The 22,500-nt window shown below is 34.3% G+C and overlaps 1 protein-coding gene across 1 annotated transcript in view; it reads left to right on the forward strand.

Annotated features, from left to right (window-relative positions):
- Nucleotides 1-22,500, forward strand: part of LOC145255597 (galactose mutarotase-like) — a 2,088,268-nt gene that overhangs the window by 1,772,811 nt on the left and 292,957 nt on the right. The window contains exon 7 of the mRNA XM_080114082.1: nucleotides 21,251-21,395. Within this exon, the coding sequence (XP_079970208.1) occupies nucleotides 21,251-21,395 (145 nt within the window). The remainder of the gene's footprint in view (nucleotides 1-21,250; nucleotides 21,396-22,500) is intronic.

Genomic DNA, 22,500 nt, shown 5'->3' on the forward strand with positions numbered 1-22,500 from the left:
ATGCACGTATCTATTATGCCTCATCTCCAAGGATTAATATATATATATATATATATATATATATACATATATATATATATATATATATATATATATATATATATATATATATATATATGAAAATTTTCCGGGGGGGTACAGAATTTTATAACGGCTAAATACAGACCAAAAATCACAATGAATTTAAAAAATAAAAAAGTGAAAATAAAGGTTAGCTAACCAGGTTTCGTTCCTCACTTATCAAAGCTAAATCGAGGAAAATACGATTTAAAACAAAAAAGTCATGAATGTGGCAGGGGTAGGAAAAAAAAACAGAAATAAATGGGGGAAAAAATTAAATAGAGACTAAATTAAGTCCAAGAACATTTTCTTTTTGCTTGCAAAGAGAAGGTCTTAATGACTTAATAAAAATAGTCTCTAAAATTTTCAAATGATAGGGAGAGTGCGACTTACTAAGGATCGTAAACATGTCAGCACTGAAATTCGTGGCACACGCATGGTTATTTATAAGATGGTCGCAAATCGCTGAACCATACGTATTACTCAGAACATCCGAGGGTGAAAAATTTGCATAACGAATCTTTGAAGGCACATGCTGTTTCAAACGAAAATCTAATCTTTACGATGTTCGCTCAACATAGTGCGCACTGCAACTACATTTAAATAAATAAATAATAGAATTATTAGGGGGGGACATCTTTGCGAATAGACGGCAACATAGGCCTAGTTCAAAAACAACACGCGGGTTCGATGCAAAATAACACTATTGCAGAGACAAAGAAATTTGCTTAGCAAATCGGTCACTGATGTGACCTAGCCAAGATAGACGTAGGTACACAGGACATCTATTAGATATAATTTCTTTGGGTTTATGAAAATGTGAAACTTTATATATATATATATATATATATATATATATATATATATATATATATATATATATATATATATATATATATATATCTCGGGGCTCTACGGGCAAACTTATCTTTAGTTAACCTTTGACAACTAAATATTTTCATTTACTAACCAAATAGAAAAGTTACTAGCCAAACCCACATGATTTTTAGAATATGACATGTTAGTTCTGTGACGAGTATGTACATCATAAAAACCTTTCTGTGTTTTTCTTAACAAGTGTGATTCTAAATATACAACAAATTTTATGTTGATACTTGAACGTATAAACATACTCATTTTTTTCAGATATTTTTTAAACAACCTTTGTAAAAAAAAAAGAATATTGTTCTATTAAACTTTTATTGTTTAAATAATTTGACTTTGTTCGTTTTATTAATGTAAATCTGAAATATTGGAGTTTTTATGAGTTACGGTTTTACAATTATGTTCCCTAAAACCATTTAAAAATCTGGAAATAAATTGAAATCTGGAAATATTTATTAATTCATGTCTAATACCTATTGTTAAAAATTTGCGAAAAGTTGGGGGATCAGAATTTGAAAAACTTTGAAAGTATCAAAAAAAAAAAGTCTCATAAATATTTATCTAATATGCAGAATTAGACAAAAAAATGAGAAATTGATTTCATGACGAGCTCCCATCCACTGTTTCCCCTTTTGACATAAAATTAAATCAAACTAAATATAACCTACATTAGCCACTGTTTCGCCTTTGATTAAAAATTACTACAAACCTGATTTTTTAGTACAGCATGCAATGTTCGCGTCGAGCTAGGAGAATGAAGAAAAAAATGGCCGCTGGGTTTACTTATAGCCTGGCGATCTCATGAGATAATGAAGACAAAAAAAGGGTCAGAACTTTTCCTCGTTCGTCTTTCGTCGCCCAAGCAGTCAATAATCGTATTCTTCTTCTTCTTCTTCTTCTTCTTCTTCTTCTTCTTCTTCTTCTTCTTCTTCTTCTTCTTCTTCTTCTCGAACACATCGACCCTTGCCAAACTTTCACGAAAAGATACTCGACTACTTACAAACACTATCGACAATTTCCCCCACTCTCTAACCGTGTCTAAATCTGAACACAGAGTCCATGAACAAAGCTTCTATCATAGAATTACCCGCCTGTGGAGCACAGTTCCACTGGCCTGCTTCCCGTTTGAATATAACATTGCAGCGTCGATTCCATTGTAAACAAATTCTTGTTGAGCTGTCCCTATAAATAATCCAATTCTATCCAATTTACACCATTAACGATTAGTACACTACCGCCTTACAGTCATTAACCCTTATCCTCGATTGGCCTTCGGGTCTTGATAAGTGGTAACTCCCAAGTAAAAAAAAAAGAAAACGTCCTTTTTTATCTCTGCTGTCACATCGTCGTCTTGGTCATTTGCATTGGTTGCTGCTGCTGCTGCTGCTGCTGCTGCTAATCTGGAGTCAGCGGCTCTGCTACAGTTTGCATCTGCAGCCGATCAGCACTTTGGGTTGACAGCGACAACACGGGTAGTAAAAAGGTTTTTGATAGACTCAGGAAATGATAGCACAGTGCAGAGTCTTTGAATAATAAACGTCAATTGACTTAAGTCGGTACTTGTACAGTTTAGTCAAGACATTAAAAAATGAAAATATCGAAAAAAGTTTAAATTGTATGTATCCGTTATGGAACGAAGTTCTCCGAAAAAAAATTTAACTTAATTTCATCAAGTAGTTTTTTTTTTTTTTTTTTTACAGCGAAAAAAACAATTTGTTATGATACCGAGCAAAATGCTCGATTTTTAGGAAGAAAAACTAGTATTAAAGATGGGAAGGGGTGTCAGCGCTTTAACTGGAGTTATCTCCCTTTGTCATTTCTAAAATTCAAACAATTTCTTTTAATCCAAGATGGCCGCCTTCAACGCGCTCTCGTAAGAACGTGTTTTTCCGCTGTAAAAAAAAAACAAAAAAAAAAACTACTTGATGAAATTTAGTGAAATTATTTTTCGGAGAATTTCGTTCCATAACGGATACATACATTTTAAACTTTTTTCGATATTTTCATTTTTTAATGTCTTGACTAAACTGTACAAGTACCGACTTAAGCTTACGATTTACAGAGTGTATTGAACGTTGATCTGATGCTATGATTATATATTTAAACAAGAAAGGATGAAATGAACTAAAATAATAGAGAGCAGATAGCAATGATTAATATTACAATGGATGGGGAGAAATTATTTGAACAAAAGGGAAATTTGTTTTGGCTTCTTTGCGGGGGAGGGGATAGATATTTAATATTATTTGTAATTCAATTGAACAACGTTGAGTTTTCTTTCATTTTTTTTTATGGAAATCTAGTTATATTCTTAAAAGAATTTTTTTTAGAAAAATATGAAAAATATTCTGCCATTTTGCTTATTAATAATCTAGTTTTACCTTCCGTGGGTGGATAGGGTTATGCTTTTTTTTTTAATATATATATAAATATATATATATATATATATATATATATATATATATATATATATATATATATATATATATATATAAATATATATATATATTATGAGATTAAATAAAAAAGAGTAATATTTTCAAATATTATCTATCTATCTATATATATATATATTATGAGATTAAATAAAAAAGAGTAATATTTTCAAATATTATCTATCTATCTATCTATCTATCTATCTATATATATATATATATATATATATATATATATATTATGAGATTAAATAAAAAAAAGTAATATTTTCAAATATTATCTATCTATCTATATATATATATATATATTATAAGATTAAATAAAAAAGAGTAATATTTTCAAATATTATCTATCTATCTATCTATCTATCTATATATATATATATATATATATATATATATATATATATATATATATATTATGAGATTAAATAAAAAAAGAGTAATATTTTCCAATATTATCTATATATATATATATATATATATATATATATATTACATGTTTATGGTTAGGGTTATACTTAATCTCATATATATATATATATATATATCCTTGGATTTCATTTGGGCGGTCGGATTTCGATCCTAGCTTGAGGCAGTTGCCTGTCTAGCCGCACTAATGGACTGTGAAACAGCGAAGCAATACTGTATGTGGATATATATATATATATATATATATATATATATATATATATATATATATATATATATATATATATATATATATATATATATATATATATATATATATATATATATTGTAAGATGTAACTTCTTTTTTTTTTTTTAGATGAGGATTGATAATTCGCATTATTTGGATAGTTTTGGTTTCGATTCTCGGTGGTGGCGCACGAGTCATTTTTTTTTTTTTTTAATCATTATTATATATTTGGTCTAATATAATCTAATAATAAATACGAAATCTACATTAATCAAAATATCACATTTAAGCGTATTTTACGACCGGGCAATGATGTCGAGAAAATTAAAGTTTGGAAATATTCCCATAAATATAAAATCTCCAAATCAAATCTCGTGTTGAAATTAAAAGCTCCCATGATGCTGCAGTCATTTTCTATTCGTCGATCGGTTGTTCTGTCGACGATGTCAGATCAATACATAAGTCATTCCCACGTGATCCTTTGCCTCCACGTTTCCTAACATATTTGAAATTATCTTTATGATAGCGACGTGAGACTGTTAAAGATTCATGAATCTTACATCGCGATCATCACCAAAGTGGTCTCTTATAGAAATAGTCGGAAAGATAAGATTGTTGATAAACTAATCTTATTAAAGTATCCATTAAATTTTGAAGCAATATAACTGATAAACGTTTTAATTGGCCACAGAGATTGCCTATTTTTATACACGCAGTATGCTGAAGGAAAGCTTGCCTAGTGAGGATTGAGGGCATTTTTTATGTGGAAATCGGAAATCGCCCCAGACAAGGCATGAGACCACTTGATGAAAGGAGCTAAAAGAGGTACTACATTAAGGTTTTAAACTTGCCAACGATAAGTGTTAGATGGAATTGATTCTGGCCAGAAAATAGCAATTCTTCGCTCTTTGTCAGAAACATCGTTCCTGGAATGTGAGGACTAAAGTACAAAATAAAGCAAGCAATAGCCAAAAAAAGCCCAAGATCCACTTTTTCCTCTCCTTATGCATTAGGGGTTAATATTAGTGCTGAGAAAATTAATCGGAATCGGAAAAGTCGGAACTTTTGGGGCAGTGGAATCAATATCGTAATCGAAAATATGTTTACCCATTTTCTGATACCAAAAGCGATTCTTTTGGTTGTTTATGTTTATTTGTTTTTGTTTAAAATTTAATTTTCCGTTGCTGGTGCTACTGATGAAATGATAAATATTTATTGATTTTAAATTATTAGTAAAACTAAAATCGATAGATCACTGTTTCTTTCCACCTTTCTTTTCTGTTTCTGTCTCTTCTTTTCCTCCTATCTTTCTTTTTTGTTTCTCTCTTTTCTTTTTCTTCCTCTCTTTCTTTTTGCCTCTTTCTTTTTCTCCCTCTCTTTCTTTTTTTGCCCCTCTTTTTCTTTCTGCATCCCTCTTTTTTCTGTTTCCCTCTCTTTCCTTTTGCCTTTTCTTTCTTTTTTGTCCCTCTCTTTCTTTTAGCCTCTTTTTTCCCCTTCTTTTTCTATTTCCCTCTCTTTCTTTTTCACTCTTCTTTCTTTTTGTCCCTCTTTTTCTTTCTGCATCCCTCTTTTTCTGTTTCCCTGCCTTTCTTTTTCCCTTTTCTTTCTTTTTGTCCCTCTCTTCTTTTTTTTTTGTCCCTCTTTTTCTTTCTGCATCCCTCTTTTTCCGTTTCCCTGCCTTTCTTTTTCCCCTTCCTTTCTTTTTGTCCCTCTCTTTCTTTTAGCCTCTTTTTTTTTTGCTTCCCTCTTTTTCTGTTTCCCTCTCTTTCTTTTTTTCCCTTTTCTTTCTTTTCATCCTCTTTATTTTCACTTCTTTTCCCGATAAAGTCGCTGTCGATGAACAACAAACAAATGGTGTCATTACATAATTACATTAAAACTTATATTGATTATCAGAAAATAAATTTCATTTCACGATTCTCAAGAGAAAAACAAAAAATATCTTTTCACTTGAATTTTATTTGACAACAAATAAACCCCCTCCCCTCATTCTTACACATATTTCTGTTGATGCGTCATAGATAATGTTTCAATATTATTTGTTAGTGTTTGGACGATTAATAGGAATCAGGAATCGAAAAAATCCAAACTTTTTGAAATATTGGAATCGATATTCATTTATTTGCGGACTGTTATCCTAATCTTCATAATTGTTGTTGTTCCTCCATGTTTCGGCCAACTCAGCCTCCGGCCCTCTTCAGATGATTAACTGTGATGGGATAGAAATGCTGAGTCTTGTAACTGTATCCCCAGTAATTACAGCCTTCCATAGTTGTCGTCTCACTACGTTTTGGCCAACAAATCCTCTAGCCTGCTTTGACTAGGATTGAACCCGCTATCTACAGATAATTCTCACCTCGGACCATAGAAACTCAACGCCTCTATCCACTGCGTAACGGGTCCCGAAAGGCGATCAAGGTTGGATTTTTTTGTTTTATAAATCCAAGTTTTCGGTTTTTATCTGGTTTTCCATTGTCGGGTTCGTACCGAATGGTATTATATATTTTTTTTATCAGAATCCTTTGAGATGAGTAATTTGTGTATTTTATTTATTTGCGAACTGTTATCCTCATCTTCGTTGTTATTATTGAGGAAAACAGTCTACAAATGAATTAATAAATACACAACTCATTAATTTCAAAGAATCCCAATAAAATAATATATAATCGCAATTGGTGTTAGATTTGGTATCAGAATCGGAAAAAACTTCTGCCTATTTTCCGATGACAAAGACGATTCTTTTCATTGTTTTTGTAATTGAATTTTCCATTGCGAACAAATTGTAAGTACTTATTGATTTTTAATTGCCAGTAAAACTAAAACCTATAGATTACCGTCCTCCTCCGTAAATTTATTTTACGTTGCAAAAATATACGTGCAGGTTGCATGTTTCTTTTTATGCTAATACGAAAATTATAAAATAAAACTCTATGGCTAAATATTTAAAGATTTATAAAGAATCTGAAGCGGAATACCAGCTCAAAAACGAGCAGAAGACAGATTTATTCAACAACTTACAGATTAAATGGTAAGGTAGTAACCATCGCTAGATGCGCGGTAATTAAGGTATGTGATGTGGCACACATTTTTTTTTTTTTATCCATAAACGGGCATAGTCGATCTGTTTGTTCACCAAGTGCAATGACTTTCTCTTCTTAGGTCCAAGCAAAAGGACTCTACTTTTAAGTTTGTGTTTAAGAAGGACATGCGTTGCATGGATAGAAATAAGAATGATAAAAATCATACAATGGATATGTAATGTAAATTTTAAAGACCGACTTAGTTCTGATGACCTCAGAGGAAGAGTAAATCTGGACATTACAGGGAGATATTTGTGGAACAGAAGACTTTAATGGTATGGCCACTTTGAAATAATGGATGAGAGTTCTTGAGTTAGTAGATGGAGAACAGTTGAGGTATCGGGGTTAGCTTGCATGGGGTAAGCCAAGGAAAAATATAGGAACAAGCGATATGGTTGGACTTAAGAGACCGAGGGATAAATAAAGACTTAAATGATATGATCACTTTGAAAGAATAGATGAGAAGTCTTAAGTTAGTAGATGTAAAACAGTTGAGGTAGCAGGGTCAGTTGCCAGGTGAAGTTCAAGGAGAACATGACAGGAAGTGATAGCGATGAGTATCAGAAAAAGAAGGAAAAGTAAAGACCTGGGCAGAGATAGGTTATTTTTATAGGTTTATTCTTTCTTTTTTTTCTTTTTCAACATTTTCCAGTCTTTTTTTTTTAATCTTTCGTGGTTCAAATATTATATAAATACTAGGAGGACTTATTAAAATTCCACGGATCGATAAATATATTTACTTCATGAAGCTGATATTTTTCTGGATAGTGCAAAAAATTATTTTTTTAGACAGAAAAACTAATAACACGCAGCAAATATGAGTTAATTAACATTTCTATGTAAATAATGTCCATTGAATTTTAAATAAAGAACCGACCCCAATGAAATAAATTAATAAGTATTAATAAGTAATCAAAAAGTAATATTGTGCTACATAGTTCAATACAAATAATAAATTCATATTGTAAAAGACAATCTTTAATTTACTCCTTAAGACAGACAATCTTCTTTTGTTTGTCCTGTTTCTTTCAAGTGTTCCCTTTTTTTGCATAATATTACACTGACTTCTTTCTTCAGTTAAGAACCGCTGCATGTCAAAATTACTACCAGTTCCTTTCTTGCACCAGTACAACAATGATCATATATTATTATGATGATATTCGAAAACGAGGCTACATCCAAGGGAGGTCATTCTCATATTCTTGTCAAAGGTTGTCAGCTTGGACTTTCTAAAGCTAAATTTTGCGAATTTGGCCTTTTTTTTTTAAATTTGGCCTTTGTTGAAACCATTTGGCCTTTTCTGAAACAATTTAGCTTTCAAAAATTGCATTTGGCCTTTTTTGGAAGTGTAATGTACAGACTAACTAAGAAAAGGACAAACTATTATGTAGATGAATATTTATCGAACGCTGGTAAATCATGATTTTTGATGGAAATTGTTTTTCTTTTTTTTTTTTATACTAATATATTACAGTTTAGCAAAGCCCAAAAGCCACTCGAGTTAATGAGATTGTTGGTTGGCGAGGAACAACATCTTGATAGAATTTGAGACGGTGGGTGAAATGTGTTATTTAAGGGAATGGCTCGATAATTGTTTTTTATTTGTTTGTTTTTTACCTTTGTCCATCCCAAGCAAAGTATATTGTAACTTGGGGACCATGTGAGAAGTTGATTTACATTACATTTAATCTGCTGCAGGTCAGTATAATCAGGGAAGCAGGAAACAGGGAGGAAATTCCAAAGTCAAGCATTCTGAGGGAAAAAGCTATCAGAAGAGAAGGCTTTCTGGCATCTAGAAATCTCTACAGTGAGAGGGTGTGATTTTGTTGCTAAACGGATTTGTTAGCAATGTGCACGTTGAGTAAGTATAATTGTAATAAGTTCATCGGAGGACATCTCATTAAAATAACTGCAAAACAGGCACCGGGATGCAACATTGCGGTGATGGGACAGGGTTGGAGCTTAGTTGACATATCACGTTACATACTTACACAATCATTAACATATAGACATACGGGACCCAACACGTTGTAGCAGAGTATGTCGCAAGGAACATAGGACAAGTAATAACTCAACTCCTTTATTTAATCATTCTTCCACCATGCATGACTTCTCATTACGGCGCTGACGTCACCCACCTCTCTAATATACTTGTCTTCTCTACCGTGTTCACTCTTCTTTTTATAGTCTTTTTCTTTCTCCTTACCATAACGTTATTTCGCACAAGGTTCGATATTTGCATATAGCCGCCATGCGCGCCCTGTTACAAACAGTGTGTGACCTACTAGATTGGAGACACTTTTTGGACCATGCACCAGCCCAAAATGTGACAAAATGGGCGAATGGCGATTCTGTAAGATACAGGATACTCTAAAGTGTAAGTAATCTTCTAGCACAGTAGAGGGAGCCCACTTTCTTTGCAGCAGCCTTGGCAATGTCCTCAATGGATCATATTGTCTGTTTAGCATTGGACTTAAAAATGATCATGTTCTAGAGAGATTCCAGGAAAGAAACTTTGTTCATGTGTAACATGGCCATTACACTTTAACCCGTGTCATTACATTTCAACAACTTGGATCCACATGTTGTCTAGTACCATTGCAAACACAAAAAAAAGAAGGAAAGAAAAATTCGACTCGAGATTTTTTTTTTTAAGTGCAAACGAAAAAGCATTTATTTGAGGTTCTTCCAACAATAACACATTTCATTATCTTTCAAAAGCCCCTTCGTTCACTCATGTGTTTTACAACGATCTGCCACGTAACATGTGCTTTTTAAAAGTCTCTCTCCCTGCCACCTGATGCCAGCCATAGCCAGCGCTTTCTCGCTGTGGACTTCACGCACTTTGCTTTTTCTTTTTCTTTTTTTTTTTTTTTTTTTTGCTTAACCACGTGCTGTTTTTTCTTTTTTTTCTACCCTTTTCTTCTCCTCCTCCTTCCCGTGACGTCAGCACGTGCACACTTGTTTAATTTGCATATGTGCTAAGACGGTTGCTGCTGCTGCTCCTGCTGCTGCTAATATGTTCGCTAGTCAGCTATCCTATGACTGCTGATAATTTTCTCACACTTGTGCCACACGCGCTATGTTATATAAGAGCGCACCGCTTCGTTACACATGGAGGTTCTAAATAAATAACATTAGTTTCGTGTACTACACGTGAATGAACGAAAACCACTTTTTAGAAAGCAGCTTTGAATTACCGTTGCTTTTGTCCGATCAATATATTCGAGAAATATGTACGTCATTTTTATGCCTTGCGTAAAACTGTTCTTTTTTTTTTTTCTTGTAAGAGAAATATGTTTTCCGTGCAAGCTTTAAGTTTATAAAAAGAGAATGGAAGGCATTAATAATGTTATCGATTTTCATGTAGGAGTTTCCAGAGACATGGAAATTATCTCAAAGATAAAAATGATTGAGAAATACTGCACTAAACTTTCATGCATTGACCCAACAAGCATATTTTTTGTAAAAGTCGAACTTTTATAGGTACGGATGACCCAATATTCTTCCATCCCTTTCCTGATTACTAGCCAACTCTAATGTGTGTGTGTGTGTGTGTGTGTGTGTGTGTGTGTGTGTGTGTGTGTGTGTGTGTTAAAGGCTCCTTCAATCCTGACAGACTATTAGATGTCCACCATAAGGGTAACAAGAGGTGAGCAATCTCCAGCACATCTCTTCTGAGTCAACATTGTAGAAGAATACCAGTGGCAAGTGGAGAGTATATATATATATATATTTTTTTTTTTTTTTTTTTTTTACACAGTGATCACCACTTATCAAGGCCCGGAAGTCACTCAGGGATAAGGGTTATTGCAAGTACATCACGTTAGTGAGGAGATTTTATGAAGTATTTAATTAGGGGGGCGGTTCATTAGGAATATATATATATATATATATATATATATATATATATATATATATATATATATATATAAAAGTGAAAGTGTCTGTGTGTCTGTGTACATTTCCCTACGCAATAACTCTGTCAATTTTAAGTCTACACACTCGAAATTTGATATACAGGGTACTGAGATTTGGGAAAATCGATGTGACCGGATTTCGGCCAGAAATTTGGCTGTTAAGGGGTCAAAGTTCAACGATTTGACTTTTGAGAACTCTACCAACTCCTCCGACAATCTTTGGTTTAAACACTTGTAAATTTTAGATATAGGTTCCTTAGACAGGGCTCTTACTTAATAACTTGATTTGAGCCCAAAACAATAAATGTTAAGGGGTCATAATAGGGGTCAAAGCTGAAATGCTAGTATATCTATAAAAGTGAAAGTGTCTGTATCTGTGTGTATACATTTCCCTACGCTGTCAATTTTCAGCCTACAGACTCGAAATTTGATATACAGCGTACTGAGATTTGGGAAAGTCGATGTGATTGGTTTCCAGCCAGAAATTTGTCGATTAAAGGGTCAAAGTTCAACGATTTGACCTTTAAGAACTCTACCAAACTCCTCCGACAATTTTGGGTCTAAACACTTGATATTTTAGATATAGGTTCACTGGACATGGATCTAACTTAATAACTTGATGTGAGCCCAAAACAATAAATTTTAAGGGGTCATAATAGGGATCAAAGTTTAAAAAAAATTGACCTCTGCGGTCTCTTCCAAATTACTCAAACAATTTCTGGTCTAAACATTTGAAATTTTAAGTTACACCGGTGTAACGTAAAATATTCCCCTGTAAAAATTCTTCTTTTTTATCTGTAACAGACGAAAGACTATTTTTAGGATCATCACGCCAAATATCAGCTGACGTGTTGTTGTAAACAAACACAGACTGAAATTTAATAAATGACATTATCATTATTATTTTTATTTATTTATTTTATTTTATTTTTTTTTTTTTGGCGAATCAGTTCACTGGGCAAATTATTCCTCGTAACATATAATATCTAATAGAGGATTTATTCTATAATGCTACATCCGCAATCTGCATAAACTATAATATCATGTTTAAGCATATTGTACGACTGGGCAATGCCGGGCATCCAGTTAGTAACAGAGCGTAGACGCGTGTATGGCAGCAGTAGCTGTATGTAAATGACCGAGCCAAAAGTAATTTATAATAGGCATGACATACTAATCTTTGTACTCCTCAAATTTGTGTGCATGACTGTCACCCCAGGAGGAAGCCCTTTCTGAAGGCAATACATAAAAAAAGCCTGCAAACAGTTTGCTGAGGACATGTCAACAAAACTCATAGATTACTGAAATCATATGGTCTGATGAGAAGAAATTTAATTTGTTTGGTTCTGATGGTCTTAAGCATGTGTGGCGGCAACCAGGTGAGTAGTCAAGTGTGTTATGCCTACAGTCAGGCATGGTGGTGGGAATGTGTGGTGTTTTATCATAGAACGGAAGACAGAGCAAAACCTCTTTACTAGGCAATAATAAACGTAAGAGCAAATAGCAAAGAGCAGGTAGCAGCAGCAAACGCAAGAACTGTTAGTAACGAAATGTTAAAGAAGAAAAAAAAACAGCCCTTTTGAAATGGAAAAGGAACGTGTGCAAAATCATGTGCCATAGAAACTTTTACTTTAACGGAATTATAACATGTCATGGTCTGGTGATGGAAATGTCATGGTCTGGTGATGGAAATGTCATGGTCTGGTGATGGAAATGTCATGGTCTGGGGCTGCATGAGTGCTGCAGGTATTGGAGAGTTACATTTCATTGGGGGGAAACATGAACTTCAAGATGTACCGTTAAATATTGCAGCAGAGCATGATCCCCTCCCTCCAGAAACTGGATCGCAGAGCAGTGTTCCAGCATGACAATGACCCAAAACACACCTCCAAGACAACCACTGCTTTACTGAAGAGGCTGAGGGTAAAGGTGATGGACTGACCAAGCATGTCTCCAGATTCGAACCCAATAAAACATCTTTGGGGCATCCTCAAGCAGAAGGTGGATGTGCGCAAAGTCTCAAATATCCGCCAGCTTGACGACATCGTAATTGAAGAGTGGAAGAGCATTCCAGTGGCTACATGTGAAGCTCTGGTAAACTCCATGCCCAGGAGAGTAAAGGCAGTTTTGGATAAAGATGGTAGCCACACAAAATATTGAGAGTTGACATGTTGTATGTTAATATTGATAACTTTTCGTAAGGCGTGTACTCACTTTTCTTGGCTGGGATTTCGATTTTAATGTCTATATTTTGAGTTATTTTGAAGGGAAAATAAATTAACTCTGTTATATATGCTGCAAATATGTCCCATGAAAAGATATACTTAAATATTTGAAGAAATGTGAGGGGTGAACTCACTTTTGTGATACAATATATATATATATATATATATATATATATATATATATATATATATATATATATATATATCACAGCAGCTTTGTACACATTGATTTTGGTTTTCAAGTCTAATCCCACGCTCGTCCCATAGTCGATGAACAAGCTTTCCAAATGCTACACTGGCCTTTTGCAAATCGATTAGTAATCTCATCATCCAGTGTGCATTGATTTCGCATATTTCAAGTTTTTGCCATCAACATGGATCAGGATTGTAGAATGCACAAGTGCATCTTAAAACACAATTGCCAGTGTATATGTGTGCCACGGCATCACAGTTAAACGTTCTATCTAAGAACCAAACTATTCGTAGGTTTGGAGTCAGCACCTTTGAAGTATATATTTTTTATTTCGTGAAAAAATTACAAGACAAAAAGAAATTAGGCACAATCAGCTCAAACTGAAATCTGGAAGGCACAAATCAAGGCCGGGGGTTCACAGCCTCCCTTCTTTTCTTGGGCGGGCATTTGCAAACAGAAAAGATTGGACTGCTTATCAGCATCAAAAGTTTCATCACTGGACATCTCAAAATTCTCTCCACTAAATTCTAATTTTATTTAGACAAAACACCACTGAATGCCTCATGGTTACAGAGAGCATTTTAACACTGAAACTGAACTACTGAAGATGAAGCAGAAGAGCTGGCAGAGTTCAATGTTTCAACAGCAATGAAGGTGACCTTCAGTAACAAAAAAGACCTCTTCGGTTTCTGGTTGTCTGTTCAGGATGTGTATGGGTATCCTTTACTCAGCAAGAAGGCATCCGTAATGCTCATATAATTTGTTACAACGTATCTTTGCGAATGTGCATTTTCTGACTTAACAACTTAAAGTCCAGAAAATGTCTTCATGTTACGGACGATATTCGCCTTGCGGTGTCCCAGACGGAGTCGGACATAAGAGGCTTTGTGACACGTGTGTCATTTTCAGTAAGATTTCACTTTGATTTTTATTTTAGAGTAATTAAATAAACGCCATACAAAAAAATATGTACTTTTTGTTAGTGAATTGCAGCGGGCCACAATTAATAACAGGATCACGGGTCATAAAAGGTTGAGAAACATTGCCCTAGACTATTCCTCAACTGAAGAAGATTATCAGACCCCAAATCAGGATAATTCTAAGAAGTGGGTGCATCAGAGTTATTCATATTTACTTGCCTCCCCTACACACCAGGGCAGAATTTATTAGAGACATGTCGGCTATAAATGCAGGTAATATCCAGCTCTCGTGAAAGGAGCTCTCTTGTTGGATCTATCTGTCTATCTATCTATCTAGTCAATGATATTCTTAAAATAGTTTATATTGGGAGTTATTTATTGTTTATAAAATAAAGTGTAGCGATGGGTTTTAACTGAAGATGTTTATATAAATTAGCTAGGTTAAATATAAACAAAATAACTTTGGGCAGGCAGACGTTGAATGATGACGTAATAGAACTGAGGTCAGGAGGTCGAGAAGTTTAGAGTCGAAGAGTTGGAGTTTGATCACGAGAGTGAACAGACAGGAGAGTTGGAGCTTGGTCACGGGAGTGAACAGACGGCCAGGAAGTAAGGCTGGGTAGAACAAGCATGTAGATTAGAAATGCAGACTCTGTGAAGAACATTTGAGACAACTGAAATAAATTTATAGTTTAAAAATATAAAATGTTGTTCTGTGGTTTCACAAAAGAAGGAAGAACAGATGTCTCAATTGGATGGTGTCGGTCATTTTGTGGTTTGTCACGGAGCTCAGCAGGAAGATAGAAGAACTCTTGAATAAAGAATGTATGAAGCATATATGATTCTTCTTATAAAAAATGATACCTTTATGTAAATATGAATTGTAATATATACCCGTGTGATAACTCTCTGATACAACATCTCAGTTTATACGTCGGTATCATATCCTGTGGCTAAACAACAATACACACAATATATCTGTTTTATAATATATAATCCCACCTAACTATATAATACTCTGAATTGGAACCAAAAACTGCTTTAGTCTATAAGGACTTCTTCTTCTTCTTCTTCTTCTTCTTCTTCTTCTTCTTCAGTGAATCACGTTACACCCTTCGAATCAGTCTCTCTGCATCCCACTTTTTTTGTTTAAAGCTTCTATGTATAGCATAGGCGATTCTTTGTAGCTTAGTTCAAGTGGTGATTGATTTTGCCACTTGCTGTAGTAAGTCTGGCAGCCATGATAATCTAAATTTGGTTCAGAAAGATAGTCCATATAGGATAAAGTATACGAGCAAAGAAATTGAATCCAATCGCAAACGTTTCTTCTCAATAACATGTACCAACGTTGAAGAAAAGGAAATATCTATTCTGAATGAAATACTGGTATTTTAGGACAAAATCTATTTCATTCAAACAAGAAAATTTTTATATTATAGAAAAAGAAGACAGATTATATATATCTTGTGTCCCTTTGTCATATTGAAGATGTAGTTATAAACAAAGCCCTATATTAAGATCATACACAACTTTCTTAGTGTAAAACTGGATATGAAAATTCGCATATACAGAGCTATTACTCTTTCAGTCACGGCAGCGTACAGATAGTCAATGAAGGAAGTCATGTAAACCGCAGTGAGTCGCTTTGATTACAAAATGGTCGATTTCACAGATTTTGATGACAATAAAAGGGTGAAAAATTTGTTGATACTTATTCAATCACAGGGAGTATTTATATATACTTTTTTTTTCAACTATTCGGAGACAAGATAAAGCAGCATGCCTAAGGATATACTGACTGAACTTAAAACAAATTTTCGAATCGAGCTCAATAACTTACGACAAAATGCTAGTTTTATTTTGGTATCTTAAAACTTCTACACCCCCTCTATTTTTTGCTGATGCGGAGATTATGTTCCAGGATAAAACCTTTGTCAATTATTGTCAATAATTATTTTCAATTTTAATAAAATGAACATCGTTTCCGAAACGATTGTACGCTCGAGTTAGCTTTGTTTGTTTTTTGTTTTTTTCCTTTTGAAACTGATTTTTAATTCACAATTATTGATCTTTTTATTCAGTGTATATATATATATATATATATATATATATATATATATATATATATATATATATATATATATATATATATTGCTAAACAGCATGGGGTGTTTTTGCTTAATTGTCTTTTTTTTTGCAATTTTTCCATTTTTTGTCTGGTTGTTCTTATATCTCGGTCGAATTTGTGTAAGAAAGTTCCATAGTTGCTTTCATCCATCTTTTTTTTTTGCAAGTACTTTCAACTGATTTCCTTCAGTCGTTTTCATGCAGTCTTTGATTATTATTTGTTTAAAATCTGGATGCTTTTTTATGCTTCGGTTCAAATTACATTTAAATTACTTGAAATAGTGAATTAATTTAAATGTAATTTGAACTGAAGCATATGAAAGCATCCAGATTTTAAACGAAACAGTAATCAAAAACTGCGTGAAGACGACTGAAGAAAATCAGTTTAAAGTACTTGCAAAAAAGATGGACAAAAACGACTATGGAACTTTCTTATACAAATTTGACCGAGACATAAGGACGACCATACGAAAAATAGGAAAATCACAGAAAAAGACGATTAAGCAAAAGCACTCGTTGCTATTTAGCAATATTTGTCTGAATGAAAACATGCTGCCTATATACACAATACAGATTAGACAGGCCTATTGAAAGAGGAAGAGTTCGCGCGCGCGCGTGTGTGTGTATGTGTGTGTGTGTGTGTGTGTGTGTGTGTGTGTGTGTGTGTGTGTGTGTGTGTGTGTGTGTGTGTGTGTGTGTGTGTGTGTTAACCTTATAGGTCAAAATTGACAAGAGAGATCAACATATTCAAATCAAATGCAACTTTTTTAGAGCAAAATTTTGTGAGGCAAATTTTTCGATTTTCAATTTAATCCTTATTGATCTCTCTTCCTCTCTGTTATTCTTTCTTTCTCTCCTTCCCTTTCTCTATCTTCTTCTCGCTTTCTTCAATAAAACCCCAAATAATTCGTCTTGCTACCACCATTGCAAAAACTTTTCTTTCTTCCTTTGTGCGTGTGATATCAAATGGAATGAACTTCTACCTCTAGAAGATGTTGAAACAAAACTGCTTACCTGAGGGCTGCAACACAGTCATCTTTAAACTAAATATCAATAAACACTTGTCATAAACCGTCCTCATAATCCTTGCCTCCCACGAAGATAAAATTAGGCACAAATTCGGTTTTTAATGTTCGTCTAATCCAGTCTCCCCCCCCCCAAAAAAAAAACAGAATTAGATACCAGGTCGTTTTTTTTTTTATTGAAGGAAAATCCAGCTCCCCAAAAAGGGGAACTCTGGACTGGGAAAAAAATTTAAATTGCTTCAGTCTAGGAAAATTTCTTCTTTCTTGATTGAAGACAGAACACGATGACGTGTAGTATCAGAACAGATACTACACTGTGGTCTTGTTCAAAAGGTCAAGGGTGTCTCTCTTTACTTATCTCCCCATGAAGACAGAGTTAGGCACAGGGTCGATTTTTAAGGTGGACAAAATCCTGTTCAAGGAAAGGGCCAATTTGAATTGAGACAAAAATAAAGGTTGCCTTAGTCTAGAAAGATTTCTTCTTTACTGACCGAAGACAGAAGAAGATGAGAGTACGGTACCTATGTACTTGTTTTCCCACTGGACTTAGAGACAAGCTTGATTTTTATGTGGCGAAAATCCAGTTCCCTAAAAAGGGATATTTTACATTGGAACAAAAATAAAAATTGCCTCAGTCGAGAAAGATTTTACCCCTCATTGACCCATGACAGAACAAGATAAAGTATGCTATCAAAACAGATACTACACTTTGTATTTATTTGTTTCTCCACGAGAGCATTATGTGATACAAGGTCGTTTTTAATGTGTGGGGGGGGGCGAACAGCTCCTCAAAAAGGAGTACTCTGGCAGTACTTAAGTATAAAATGGTTTCCCTTACATTGACTAAGGACAAATTAACTTAAATGTAACATCAGAACAGATACTACACTTTGCTCTCAGCCAAAAGCACAAGGAGTATTAATAAAACTAGCAATCCATACACAACTATCACAATTTTTGTATCTCTTTAGTCATAGTATTATCCCTCCATCGCCCCTCCACACCGTCTCTACATGCTGACCTTGTGACCTCTCGATGTATTTTGTACGCATTGCAAATTTTGAGGCTCTGTCTATGGAACCCCTGTTCCATCATCGAGTCCCTCCCGATAAATGGTTCCCACATGCTATCAAAGTCAATATAGCCGGTCTGCTGATTAAATTTTCGAAGCATAATACGAGACCAGATTCTTGCAGTCTTCCTATTTAGCGATGCCTTTATCCTCTCTATTATTCTGACCTCGTTCCTTCAAAAGATTAGCGCGACCACCCGTCCCCCTGCCCCTTCCTCTCTCTCTCTCTCTCTCTCTCTCTCTCTCTCGACCCCCACCCCTGTCCTTACTTTTGGTCAGATCAAAAGGATAGCATGCAATGAACACAAGATTACATAAGCATTGACCAAGAGATGAGAGTGCGTATGAAGCCAGAACTAATTGGACGGGGTCGTGAAGTCGGTGCAAAAACGGTTGGGTGGGAAGGAGATAGTCGCCAAAGTATAGATTTGGCAATAACACAATTTGGTGCCTAGAGAGGCCAGGGAGTACGTTAACTGAAAAACGCTGTGAAAGAGATAAGGATTTCTGTACAACGTCGGAAACAATCATGAAAGAAAAGACACTTTCAAAAATTACAGAAGGGACATTGCTACCCTATTCTTTACTTTATCTCTATTTTTCTGCAATATGCTCGACTCGGCTCCACTATTTGATTCCTCCTTGCAAGACATTCACAGCAAGAACTTGTCTTCTACCATATTGCAACTGAACAATAAAGATATCGATGCCTCCGTTCAATCTCGAAAGACAAAGGATACCCCCCTTTAGGGGCAGCTGCACGTGAAATTGTGAGGCAAGGGTTGCGCAATCTCCAACCACACCTCTCCTGAATCGACACTGTTTGAGTCCAGTGGCAAGGACGACTGGAAACAATGCCGAGATAAGCAGAGAGCACATACAGAACCTACAAGTTCAAAATGGTCACCCATTTAGTACTGACCAGGTTCAATGTTGCTTAACTTTAGTGATCCAGCGGGAACCGGTGTGTCAACGTGATTATGCTGTAAAGATGCACCATTATAATTTTATACACATCGTTAGTCTCTCTCTACTCTATTGCTATTTCTATGGAAGGTGCTCGACTGGGCTCCAATATTTGATTCCTCTTTGCAAGACATTTACAGCAAGAACTTGTCTTCTACCATAATAAACAACAAAGATATACCATTATAATTGTATACACATCGCTAGTCTCTCTCTCTCTCTCTCTCTCTCTCTCTCTCTCTCTCTCTCTCTCTACTCTATCGCTATTTCTATGGAATATATATATATATATATATATATATATATATATATATATATATATATATATATGACTTGAGTTCCTTCAGTTATAAACGAAACCGAAACCAAAACTTATGAAGAATTCTTAATAAAATTATTTATAAAAAAAAAATAGATTATTGGAGTGCCATCAGTTATAATCGAAATCGAAATCCAAACTCATGAAGATTATTGGTAAAATTATTTATTACAAGAAATAGAAGTCCATAAAAATTAAACGACAGTCACTCGGATGTAAGCGTGACACACAAAATGAATAACACACACGTTATCCTATTAATATATAAATATAAAAAACAGCTGGCTGTGTGTTTGTGTCGACTTAAAAGTCAGAAACTACAGTAGACACATCAATAAAGCTGATATATTGGTTTTCAACATTGCCCCGAGTAGATGGACACAAATCATTTTTTCGTAATATTCATTATTTTGGAGGTGAATGTAGGGAGGAGAGAATTGGGTATTTAATGGTTTATATATATATATATATATATATATATATATATATATATATATGTGTGTGTGTGTGTGTGTGTGTGTGTGTGTGTGTGTGTGTGTGTGATATACTGAGTTCGTGTGATTCAGTAAATTTTCACATACCAATACGTTTTAAGCAAACAATGGTTGACTTAAGGATTAAGCTACAAAATTATCACATTTCATAATTGAGCATAAATATACTGTGTGTGCAAAATCAAGATTTCAAGACAAGGTGTTGATAGCAAGAAAAAGTGTATTTCATTTTACGTTACAATTGTTTCAATGTCTAGTTCGAAAATTTTCAAACGATATAATGCTTGAAATTGTCGAACTAGACATTGAAACAATTGTAACGTAAAATGAAATACACTTTTTGTTGCCATCAACACATTGTCTTGAAGTCTTGATTTTGCACACACAGTATATATATATATATATATATATATATATATATATATATATATCATAAGTTTTGGTTTCGGTTTTGATTCAAGCTAATGCACCAAAGCCATATGAATATTTTTTATTTTTGAAATCACAACTTTATAATATATGAAAATCGATAAAACATTAACTCTATAATAATATATACGAAATCTGCAAGAATTAAAATATATTTAAGCGTACTTTATGACCGGGCTACACCGGGCGTCCCTGCTAGCTTAGATAAATACTTTTGCAGTTTTAACAAAAGAGCTACAATAATATCAGAGCGTCTCGATTTAGGATGAACATCTTCAGAATGCCAACATCAATATATCATATGTGAATGCGTCCCCTGTGGAATTTCCGCAGGTCTCACGAGTAATAAATTAATGCGATAATATCTGGTAATATATTTAGCAACCCTAAATACCGGATATGTTATTTTTCTTTGATTTAATTTTTTTTTTACCCCCAGGTGAAATAAAGTCCGTCGAAAATGGACCCATGGACTTGCGCACAGAGGTGAAACTTGGTGAAAGATTGGAAAAGGTATCCGGCGGCAACGGCTATGATCATACTTATTGTTTTGGCCAGAGTGGCAAAAAAAAACTGATGGCAAGGTAATATACTTTCTTTATTTTTAAGAATCCTGTTCAGATATCAGATGTACCTAACAGAAAAAAAAACTTGTATTATTTTGGTTGGTTGGTTGGTTGTTTTTGTTTTACGGCATATCAACCCTTTTCAGGTTCTTTAATGCCGAATCCAGTGATTTTAAAGAAAAATTTTTATAATAGAATATATTTGTTTTTTTCAAGTCGGTTTCTATTTAACCCACAGTTGGGACCCTAACAGGTACTACCAACTCCGCGTCAGAGTGGACCTGGGAGCAATAGCAATTAAAGGGTGGCTCCACACTCCCCAAAGCCCGCAAGCTGGGGCCTCACCACTGGATATAGTTTAAGGTCATATCCAGGACCTTGTACTATTTTTTAAGAGGTTAATGTAGTTTGCTTGAGGCATTGTTTACTGTGTATATAAAAGAAATTTAAACAAGGAAACAGAACAATGCAGATATGAAAAAATAAAACTGAAGCAACTAAAGATATAATGTCATGCAATTTCAATTTTATTGATTGAGTACATTATCAACTAAGCTCCAGCCCCTGTCTCATCGCCGCAATGTTGCATCACTGTGCCTGTTTTACAAATATTTTAATGGAATGTGTTCTGATGAACTTGTTTCACTTGTACCCCCTCGACGTACATATCTCCGACAAACCCGCTTAGCAATAAGATCTCACCCCTTCCCTGTTGTTGTCCCTAAATGCCAAAAAACTTTCTATTCTAATAGTTTCTTCCCTCGAACAGCTAGACTTTGGAATTCCCTTCTTGCTGCCTGCTTCCCTGGCTGTACTGATATGCAGAAGTTTAGATGTAACATAAGCAAATATCTTGTTAATCTTTCCTAGACATGGCCTCCAAATAGTAGCCCCTTACGTCCAAGTGGTGATATGCTTTGTAAGGGGTGAACATGAGTAAAAAAAAAAAAAAGAAGAAAAAAGGAAACAGAACAGTTTCATCTTTGTTGCGTGTATATATGTATATATATTATACATAAACACGCACACACACACACACACACACACACACACACACACACACACACACACACACAGGACTCGGTTCTTACTGTTGAGCACTTTATGTTAAAACGAAATAAGT

The sequence above is a fragment of the Euprymna scolopes genome, chromosome 31, assembly GCF_053919585.1.
Source record: "Euprymna scolopes isolate OS-2025 chromosome 31, ASM5391958v1, whole genome shotgun sequence".
Classification (NCBI taxonomy): domain Eukaryota; kingdom Metazoa; phylum Mollusca; class Cephalopoda; order Sepiida; family Sepiolidae; genus Euprymna; species Euprymna scolopes.